This window comes from Microtus pennsylvanicus, chromosome 7 (genome assembly GCF_037038515.1).
Source record: "Microtus pennsylvanicus isolate mMicPen1 chromosome 7, mMicPen1.hap1, whole genome shotgun sequence".
NCBI classification, from domain to species: Eukaryota; Metazoa; Chordata; class Mammalia; order Rodentia; family Cricetidae; genus Microtus; species Microtus pennsylvanicus.
Window position 1 is genome coordinate 119348063 of NC_134585.1, and position 10749 is coordinate 119358811.

At 53.5% G+C, this 10749-nt stretch overlaps 1 protein-coding gene across 1 annotated transcript; it reads left to right on the forward strand.

Annotated features, from left to right (window-relative positions):
- Positions 1–527: 527 nt before the first annotated feature.
- Positions 528–10406, forward strand: LOC142853369 (methanethiol oxidase). The gene is made up of 12 exons (XM_075978222.1): positions 528–630; positions 3741–3797; positions 3936–4048; positions 4268–4453; positions 5049–5169; positions 6344–6526; positions 6772–6950; positions 8389–8467; positions 8549–8670; positions 9478–9570; positions 9714–9832; positions 10041–10406. Exons 1-12 carry the CDS (start codon positions 627–629, stop codon positions 10201–10203), a joined length of 1419 nt encoding a protein of 472 aa, XP_075834337.1. The 5' UTR covers positions 528–626; the 3' UTR covers positions 10204–10406.
- Positions 10407–10749: the final 343 nt, after the last annotated feature.

Genomic DNA, 10749 nt, shown 5'->3' on the forward strand with positions numbered 1-10749 from the left:
GTCTGGACAAAGAAGGCAATCTTAAGAGAAAACTGGCCTTGGATGTAGAAGTAGGAAGAAACAGGTCCACAGCCCTGGGTACCCCAAAATGTCCACAGACAGGACCAAACACATAGACGAGCATTTGAAAGCACAGGAACATGTGACTGCAGACATATAAACACATCCCTCACATGGTATCTGCTTATGTGGACACACACAAGCATGTACACATCCAAACACAGGAACACACCAACTCACACCCACACAGACACCAACATGCATGGGAACCCACAGGAGAATGTTACACAGGCACACAAACTTAATACATACATAGGTACCCACTAACGGCACGGATGTATTTACGAGTGTACACACACACACACACACACACACACACACACACCACACACCCTATAACTTGAATGGCCAGGACACTTGATAACATTCTGGCCAGCAGCCCTGTGTAGTTTACCCTGGATGGCAGCCAGGTCCCTCCCCTTGCCCCACCTCTCCCCCAATTGGTTGCATAAATTCCCTCCCTTTGCCCCTTCCCTGTGCAGTCTGCCTCCAACACCAGCACTGGTCTCTGGCAAGCTCTGCCCTTTCCTGGCAATTCCTGCAGGACCAGAGTGTCAGCCAACAGCATGGGTAAGAAAAGGGGCTTCTCAAAGCCGTGGATAGTTCACCCCAAGATTAGAGGGTCCTTCTTCCTCCAGGAAATGACTCAAAACTGGAGAGGGCAGTGAAGAAAGAACTGGACTCACATCTCTACCCTGCAGGCATGCGCATACGCAGCTCAAACTCAGGCATTCCTGCTTCTCAGTCCAGTCCAAGTTCTGAGGAAGGAGCAGGGAGGAACTGCAGAAGTGGTCGTCTGGGAGTCCTGCCCAGCCTCTGCAGAGACTGGGATAGAGGGCAGGACGGGGATGGGGGGCAGCAGACAGGGTAGGGGAAGGTGGCAGGGGCAGGAGACAGAGGCAGTGGACAGGAGCAGGGGTAGAGAGTAAGGGATAGGGGCACGGGAGTGTCTTTCTGAGAAACTCCACTGGGAGTGGGGATTCTTGGGAAGAGCCCCAACATCTCTGTGACAATATCTGTCACCCTAGTAAACAGACACTGGGTCTGTCTCTTGCTGGGGAGGCACAGAACAAACTCCCAGCCCAGATCTCTCAAGCTGCTCCATTTCACCAGTGCGTGGGGAGGTCAGGCTGGCCACACAAGCCCACTGAGGACCTGCTTCAGCCCCTCCCAAGTCCCACAGCTCTCATCCTTTAGCCTGTGAGCTCCTGCAGTCAGGCTGAGGCTCGGGTTTTGGAGGGAACTTTGAGGTCCCCTGCAGCTGGCCCTTCCCAATGGCAGAGAAAACTTCCCTGAGTTCCCCAAACTCAGAATGCCAGAGACCTTGCTGGAGATGCTTAGGACTGGAGGATCCCTACAAAGAAAGACAACCTAGCAGCCTGGAGCCAAACCCTGGGATAGCGGGGCAACCCTCCTCCATGTCTTTCCTCTTTTAAAGATGTTATTTTATGAGTGTTTGCCTATGTGTATATATGGACAGCACAGGCGTGTCTCGTGCCCATGGAGGCCAGGTGGCAGAGTTGTGAGTGCCCTGTGGGTGCAAAGAACCATATCCTGGTCCTCTGCAAGAACAGCAAATGCTCTTAACCCCTGAGCCACCTGTCCAGTCCCCAAACGAGCTCCCCTATTATTGTTGTTGTTGTTGTTGTTTTGTTGGGGTTTTGTTTGTGTTGTGGGTTTTGAGTGTAGATCAGGCTGACCTTGAGCTCAGAGAAATCCTCCTGCCTCTGCCTCAGGAGTACTGGGCTTCAAATATGCTTTTTATTGATTCTCTTCACCTGCCCCAAACATGGGTGGTAGCTCATGCCCTTCTCCCAGTACTAAGGAGGCTGAGGCAGAAGGATCTTGGTGAGTTGGAGGACAATCTGAGCTACATGGCAAGAATTTCCAGATGATGCCCGGTTTCTAGATTCTGCAGGGCTGTCGCTGCCTCCCTACCTCCTGTGCTCTCCAGACGTGGGGCTCCCAGGCAGCAGCAGGCTTTGCTCTGGACTTGACTGCTTTCTGACTGTTTTCTTAGTGTTGATGTTGTGTGTCTGGATGTGTGGCTGGCATCGATGTACACACATGTATGCCATATGCCCAGGAGGCCAGAGAGGGTGCAGACGCCCTGGAGCTGCAGTTACAGTTCTTAGGCACCATGTGGGTGCTGGACTCAAATCTGGGTTCTCTAGGAGCAGCTATTGCTTTAACTGCTGAGCCAACTCTCTAACCCTCTCCTGCCTCTGCTTGTGGCCCTGGGTTTTGTGAATTCCATGCCAGGATTTCTTTCCATCTGCATCAGCCCCTTCCCTGTTCCAGTCCTCCAAGATCTGGCCCAGGCTCTCAGCTAGGAATCCTGGTGGCTGTCTTGTGAATGTGGTGACTGGAGGGTCAGGAGAGCCTCTCCCTCCAGCTGTGGTGTCTAGGCCAGTGCCCAAGGACACGCAGCTGGTTATCAGTCTTGACCAAACACCGGAGCTTCTCCCCTCATCTGGATTGGTTGCATAATCCCGGGTGTGGCCAGCAGCAGTTTGGCTCAGGACCTAGGGCTGCACACAGGAAGTCCCAACCCCTGGCCTGGATAAATTTGGCAGCATTTACTGCTGGTCCCATTCCCTGGGAGCTCTTCCTCAAGGACAGACATCAGGAAGACTGTCCACAAAGGCCCCTTGATTTGTCCGGTTGAGCATTGAACCCAAGGCCTTTCAGTGTCAAGCAACCCTCTACCAGTGAGCTGCATCCCCCAGCTGTTGGTCTTTGGATACTTTTGTTTTCTTTAGGATTTATTTTAGTTTTAATTATCGCATAAGTCTGGGTATGGGTGCGTGCTGTTGAATAAAGTTCCGCACGGGGGTCAGAGGCATCTGACCTCTTCAGAGCTGACCGTCCAGGTGAATGTGGGCGGCCTGGTGGGGTCTGAACCAATGAGCATTGCTCCAAGAGCTGCCCTAAATCAGTTTTTTTTTTTTTTTTGGTTTTTCGAGACAGGGTTTCTCTGCGGCTTTGGAGCCTGTCCTGGAACTAGCTCTGTAGACCAGGCTGGTCTCGAACTCACAGAGATCCGCCTGCCTCTGCCTCCCGAGTGCTGGGATTAAAGGCGTGCGCCACCATCGCCCTGCTAAATCAGTTTTTCTTGTGTATTGTTTTGAGAAAGGGTCTCTGTATATCCCTGGCTGCCCCAAGACTGGGTAGACCAGGCTGGCCTTGAACTCAAAGACATCTGCCTGCCTCTGTTTCCCCAATGCTGGAATTAAAGGCATTTGCCCCCTACTCTGATTTCTGCTGTATATCAAGGCTAGTCTTGAACTCCTGTCCCTCCTGCTTTTGCCCCTATAGATGTGGTCACAATACCCAGCCTACTATGCCTCTCATTACCTGCTTTTCACAGATGAAGTTGAAACTGAGTTAGATAATTTGTCCACGTTCCTATGACCAGCCAGGTGGGCTGAGATGAAATAGAAGTCCATGTCATAACTCTTAGACACACAGCCTCTGTCCAAACGCTTGCCACCCCTGCCAGAGTGTCTGTTCCAGTCATGTGACTTCACTCTCCTACCACAGCTTCACACCCATCAGAGCTGGGGGTGGGAATGGAAAGGCCAACGTGGTGAGGCTGCCAGGTGTGCGTCACAGCTGGAGAGAGGGAGACTGCACGCTCCAGAGCGGCTCCAGCTAACACACTCCCATTGTTTCCACAGCCACAAAATGCGGAAAGTGCGGCCCAGGCTACGCTACTCCTCTCGAAGCCATGAAAGGTAACTGTACATCTGCGAGCCAGCATCCTCTGCCGACCCCATGGTAGAGTTGAGGACTTCAGGTCTAGCCTTAGCCCTCTAGCTCACCTGGGCTGCCTCTGCCCAGCTCATTACCATAACCCACTCTCTACTCCCCAGGACCCCGGGAGGAGATTGTCTACCTGCCCTGTATTTACAGAAACACAGGCATCGAGGCCCCAGATTATTTGGCCACTGTGGATGTTGACCCAAAATCTCCCCATTATAGTCAGGTGAGGTGAGGTATGGTCGCTGGCTCCCCTAAGACTCCCAGCACAGCTCTGGTTCCCTAACTCCACCCTTCTTTGTCACCCCTGGCATGAATGGCATTGGCAGCCCTTCACTGCCCAGGGTGCTGAGCTGGAACCCGGCCTGTGCTGGGCTCCAAGCCCAAAGGGAGTCTAGAGAGGCCTGGCCTGGGTAAGCAGCCCTTCCTGCCCCTCTTCACCCAGGTCATCCACAGGCTGCCCATGCCCTACCTGAAGGATGAGCTGCACCACTCGGGATGGAACACTTGCAGTAGCTGCTTTGGGGACAGCACCAAGGCGCGCACCAAGCTCATGCTACCCAGTCTCATCTCCTCCCGCGTCTACGTGGTGGACGTGGGCTCTGACCCTCGCGCCCCTAAGTTGCACAAGGCAAGTCCTCCGTGCTTGTGGCTGGAGACCCTTGCACCTGCTGGCCCAACAGTCTCTGGACCAGCTGCCTCCAGCTCTTATACAGGGTCTGGCTCAGCAGCAGGGAGGGGAGACCTCAGAAGTTACCTGAGCCTGCTGGGCAGGCACCATCCAGCAGTGTGGTCTGGGTGTCAGAAGATGAAGCTTCTTCTTGAGGGGGAGGAGAGACCTGTCTTCCCACACCCAATTAGGAGCTCATGGCTTCCTCAGGCAGGAGCTCCAGGCCTTCCTCTCAACACTGCATTGGACATGCCCTTGAACCAGATGCTCACAGCTGGCTGCTGAGGATACAGAGCCAACATTGGCAGGGGAGGGGCCCCAGGTGCTGGGAGTGCCTTCAAGAGAGATGGGGAAGGTTGATGCTCTGACTGAGGATTTAGTGATGGTTTCCCTGCCTTTCTGTTGCTGCTCTCTGAGTTACCAGATTGAATCCCTGCTGTCCTCCTGCAGGAAGAGGAAAAGAAGACAGGGTCCACAGACAAAGCAGGGAGAATGGGAGGAGGGGGTGGAGACTCCTGGCTCTGTAAAGTCAGACCCCACTCCCCACCTTCTCTAGGTCATTGAACCCAGTGAAATCCACTCCAAGTGCAACGTGGGCAATCTGCACACCAGCCACTGCCTGGCCAGCGGAGAGGTGATGATCAGCACCTTGGGGGATCCCCAGGGTAATGGCAAAGGTACCTGCTGGCACTGTGGACTTGGCAAAAACTCAGCAGATAAGAGGCGTGGGAAACATTGGGCTGTGTAGGAGCAGGTCCAAAGCCCGGGGAGCTATGGAGTGAAGGGCTAGGGAGAACTGGCTGGCTGAGTCCCACCCAGTGTCTGAAACGTCAGCAAGTGACTTCAGTTGTCTCGACTATTCCTACAGGTACAAGGCTCAGCTGGGTCTGCTGGTGCAGGAGATAATTCCAGATACTTTAGGCTGTGGCAGAAAGATCACAAGTTCAAGGTCTGCCTGGGAATCTTAGCAAGACCTTGTCTCAAAATACAAATAAGAAGCTGGAGACACACCCCAGTGATAATGCACTTGCCTACCATTGAAGTCTCAGGTTCAAACCCCAGTACAATCACACATGCACACACTTACACTCACAACACACAGACACTCACACAAGATGAGCTGTGACTGCCGAGTTTGCTAGAAGGCATAGTCAGGAGTCAGCCTTGAAGATATGAACACACACATAAACCTAGCAAGTCTATCATGTAATGTCTGCCTTTGTGAATTCATGAGCAAACTTCACAGTCCTTGATTGATGAGTGTGTGTGTGTGTGTGTGAACTTATAGAAACATTTTTCTGAACACAGTGATGTACACCTTTGAACCCAGCACTTGGAATGCAGAGGCAGGAGGATCTCTGTGAGTTTGAGGTCAGCCTGGTCTACAGAGTGAGTTCTAGGACAACCATGGCTCCATAGAGAAACCCCGTGTCACAAAAGAGAGAAGAGAGAATAGGAGAGGAGGAAGGGAGGGAGAAAAAGTATTGAACCCATAAGGACAGCTGGCTTCCCTGACTGGAGCTCCACCTGTGGCTGCCTGGGATTCTTACCTGCACAAGGAAGCTTAGCCTGTGGGGAGACTACCAGGGGAGCTGTGGCAGCCTGGGCAAATGATGCTTAAGGGACCAAGTCCCAGAGCTCTCTGTTCAGTGGGAGGACATTTCCCCAGAGTTCTAAGAGAAGGAAACGTTGCTAAGAGGGAGGGCACAGAGTAAGGGGCTCTACATCACACCAGCCATCTCTGAAACAGACACGCGGGCATCTGAACTCAAGGATCTGACCAGCTGGGTGGGAAAGACAGCAACGGCTCCCTGCCTCTAAGTCCTCTTTCTCCCTTTCTTCCCTGCTCAGGGAGTTTTATGCTGCTTGACGGGGATACCTTTGAGGTGAAAGGCACGTGGGAGAAGCCTGGAGGGGCTGCTCCTATGGGTTATGACTTCTGGTACCAACCACGACACAACGTCATGATCAGCACTGAGTGGGCAGCTCCCAACGTCCTCAAAGATGGCTTCAACCCTGCTCACGTGGAGGCTGGTGAGAATAACCTTTCGTCTGGCAAGGAGCATTGGCTCATCCACCCCCCACCAGATTTCAGGTCTCTACCCTGCACCAGGACCAACTCCTAACAGGCTAAGTCATGCCAGGTGCGGAGTGCCCACCTGGCTCAAGCGTCCTCGGTGCCCGTTTCCAGCTCTCATCCTAGTCAGTGCCCTGCCTCCGCCTGTGCCCTTGCATCCTGACTGAGCCCAGCCTCTGGTCCCTGTCCCCTCCCATCTCAGGGTTGTATGGGAGCCACTTACATGTGTGGGACTGGCAGCGTCGTGAGGTTATCCAGACCCTAAAAATGAAGGATGGGCTCATTCCCCTGGAGGTCCGCTTCCTGCATGACCCAGATGCCTCCCAGGGCTTTGTAGGCTGTGCCCTCAGCTCCACCATCCAGCGCTTCTACAAGAATGAGGTAAGACTGAGACTCTGCGCCTCCCACAACTGTCTCCTCAGGATCTCCTCCCAGACATTCCACCATGCACGCGCGCGCGCGCGCGCACACACACACACACACACACACACACACACACACAAGAGTCTGTTCAGGACCTCCTTCCAGATACCCCCCCCCCCCACACACACAGTCTCCTCAGGACCTCCTCCCAGGCTTCAGCATCCACACTTGTTGTTCCCACCAGCCTAAGGCTTCCCAGGAAGAAACGCTGATATGTGGCTGGCCTTGCTTCTCTCTGGGCCAGACTAATCTCCACCTTGTCTAAGTCTGTTTTCTGTTGCTATAACTGAGCAACTGGGTATCCCAGGCAGGACAGTGATAAGGAATAGATAGCCCATAAGACTGCAGTTATGCCTTCCAGGGTTGAGGAATGGCTTCTGGTGGTTGGGGACTCTTTACCTCCAGGGACATCACAGGATGAGAAGGCCATGTGACTTTATAAAGGGTTCATTTTCAAGATAACCATGAATCCTCTCACAGGTGAGTCCATCCTCCGTGAGCTCTGCCTTAATTATTTCAAGGTGGTGGCACAGGCCTTTGTCCCCAGCACTTGGGAGGCAGACGGATCTCTGAAGCGGCAGCCAGCCTAGTCTAGCCTAGTCTACGTAGCAAGTTCCAGGACAGTCAAGGCCGTCTCATGAAATAAACAGGGGCCAAAGAGACGGCTCGACACTCTAGAGCATTCGCCGTTCTTCCAGAAGACCTGGGTTAAATTCCCAGCATCCACGTGGCGGCTCACAACTCCCTGTAACTCCAGTTTCAGGGGACATGAATTCCTTTCTGGCCTCCGAAGGCACCAGGAACACGTGTGGTACACAGACATACGTGTAGGCAAAACACTCATACGTATAAAACAAACAATACTAAAAGGTCCCACCTAGCCAGTCAGAATGGCTCACACCTGTAGCTCCAGCACTTGGGATGTGGTGGCAGGAAGACTGCAGGTTCAAGGCCAGCCTCTTCTACACAGTGAGACCACTGTCTCAAAAACCCAGTCAAGGTCCCCCTCTTAATTCCTCACAATGGTAACTACATCTCATCATGACTTTTGGTGGGGACGCTTGAAGCACAAGTGGCCATACGGATACATTCATTCAAAACCTAAGGTGGTCCTGTGGCACACACGTGACCCCAGCACTTGGAAAGTGGAGGCCGGGGGAACAGGAGTTGAGGCCAGCATGAACATGGAACTGTCTCAAAAAGCAGAACAAAAAAATGCATATAGTGAGCATCTCTGTGAGCCACTCTGACGAACAATGGCGGGGCCATGGTGAAGGAGTCATGCTCCTTGCCTTAGCGGCTTGCAGGGAAGGAGACCCTAGCCACAAGGCCCAGTGTCTGCTCCCTCCCTGTCCCCAGTTCTCAGCCCACTTCCTGCTTCCCTTCCCCAATGTAGGGAGGCACCTGGTCCGTGGAGAAGGTGATCCAGGTGCCCTCCAAGAAAGTGAAGGGCTGGCTGCTGCCCGAAATGCCAGGTGAGTTCCGGGAGAGGGTGGGGTCAGCAGGTGGGGTCCTGGCCTGGGGAGACTCCTTAAAGCCCTCAACCCACGCCTTAGGTTTGATCACTGACATCCTGCTGTCCCTGGATGACCGCTTCCTCTACTTCAGCAACTGGCTGCACGGGGACATTCGACAGTACGACATCTCTAACCCACAGAAGCCCCGCCTTGCTGGGCAGGTAGGGGCACTGGTGGAGGAGTCTGGGTAAGGTGGAGAGGAGGGGAAGGTTCTCCGTGCTGATAAGGGAGGAGCAGGAAAAGCAAAAATGTGAGCCAAGGTACATGCTCAGGACTGTGGAGTCCTGGCTGAGCACAGGGAATGAGTCTGAAAGTAAAGGGATGCTAGCCGGATGTGGAGGAGTACACCTTTGAGACAGAGGGAAGTGGATGTGAGTTCGAGGCCAGCCTGGTCTACATCGTGAGTTTCAGGCCAGCCAGAGTTCCATGGTGAGATGCTATCTCTCTCTCTCTCTCTCTCTCTCTCTCTCTCTCTCTCTCTCTCTCTCTCTCACACACACACACACACACACACACACACACGATTCTAATCAAGGAGAACAGCTCTTCTGTAATGTCCACACCTGTATGAGTTACTCTTCTGTGACGAAATACCCCACAGACACAAAGGAGGAAACGTTTATCCCAGCTCAGACTTTGAGCAGGGACAGAGTCCATAGTAGTCAGACGGTGTGGCGGCAGAGTAGGAGGCAGCTGGTCACATTACCTGTGCAGTCACAGGAGGCAGAGAGTTGGATGCTGGGACTCAGCTTGTCTTCCCCTTTCCATTTGCTCTGGAATCCGACCCCCTGCTGCTCAGGGTGCCTCTTTCCTCCTGATTAAAACTCTCTGAAATGCCCCACAGACAGACACTCCAGGGCGCGTGTGTCCTCGCTGATTCCCACACCCAGTGAGGTTGATAATGGACATTAATCATCACTGTATCTCTCACTGTTGTCCCCCTTTGTCCTCTGTACCCCTGAACCCAGATCTTCCTTGGGGGCAGCATTGTTAAAGGAGGCCCCGTGGAGGTGCTGGAGGACCAAGAGTTAAAGTGTCAGCCGGAGCCCCTAGTGGTCAAGGTGAGAACATCGCCCTGGCCTCACTGGCCCCTCAGACCCATGCTCAAGGAGAATCTGGGGCGATGCTCTTGGGACCCAGGCGGTGTGCCAACCCCTTAGTCAATCTGTGTGTCACTTGGAGCCTGACCTCTTGTTTCCCCAAGGGAAAACGCATTCCTGGAGGCCCTCAGATGATCCAGCTCAGCTTGGATGGGAAGCGTCTTTATGTCACCTCGTCGCTGTACAGCGCCTGGGACAAGCAGTTTTACCCCGACCTCATCAGGTGAGCAGCAGTGTCCAGGATCACCTCTCCACCAGGCCTCCAGAAGGATCGTGTGGGCTCTGAAGACAACTCAGGAACTCCACCTGTGCCCTACCAGACAGACGGCCCATGTGGGCCCTGCCCATCCCAGGAACCCATTTATCCTCACCAAATCTTGGGGTGGGGGTGCTGGTCAGATGTCACCTCTCACCCTTTCCTCCTCTTCCAGGGAAGGCTCCGTGATGCTGCAGATTGATGTAGACACTGTAAATGGAGGGCTCAAGTTGAACCCCAACTTTCTGGTGGACTTCGGGAAGGAGCCCCTTGGTCCAGCACTGGCTCATGAGCTTCGGTACCCAGGGGGTGACTGCAGTTCTGACATCTGGATCTGAAGGCTCGCCCCAAAGCCCCTCCTCTATGTTCTGAGCCCTCCCTGAGGAGCCTGGCCTCACTCTGCTCGCTTGGCCCTCACTCTCCAAGGCCACACCGAGACTAGTGAGATCTACTGAGTAGCATCTCACGACTGTTGCTTGTTGTCACTGTGCTGTTCCTAAATGAGCTCTTGAAGCACCAAGAAATAAAATGCTGAGCCTGTCCTCAGAGCACTGTCGTGGAGGAGGGGGTCGAGTCCTCAGCCACTGCCACTTTCTGCATGCAGAAGGTCTGAAGTAGACCCCAGGACGTTGTAGTCACTAGTCTGTGCCAGTGATCCCAACATGAATCCCGAGATGTCAAACATTTCCCCCTTACAACCATCGAAACCTAAGGATTACCACAGGGAACCCAAGGGATGGTATGTCAGTCAATGTTTTAGACTTTTTTGGGCACGTGTGCACATGTGGTGTGTGTATGTGTGCATATCAAGCATATGTGTGGTATGTGTGTATATATGTGTGTAGTGTGCATGTTCAAGCACATGAGTGCGGTGTGTATATGTG

What these genes read in the sequence shown, in the direction of transcription:
- LOC142853369 (XM_075978222.1), top strand. An exon ending in TCCTCTCGAAGCCATGAAAG is followed by an intron (nt 3,798 to 3,935) that starts GTAACTGTACAT and finishes TCTACTCCCCAG; the next exon opens with GACCCCGGGAGGAGATTGTC. An exon ending in TCCCCAGGGTAATGGCAAAG is followed by an intron (nt 5,170 to 6,343) that starts GTACCTGCTGGC and finishes TTCCCTGCTCAG; the next exon opens with GGAGTTTTATGCTGCTTGAC.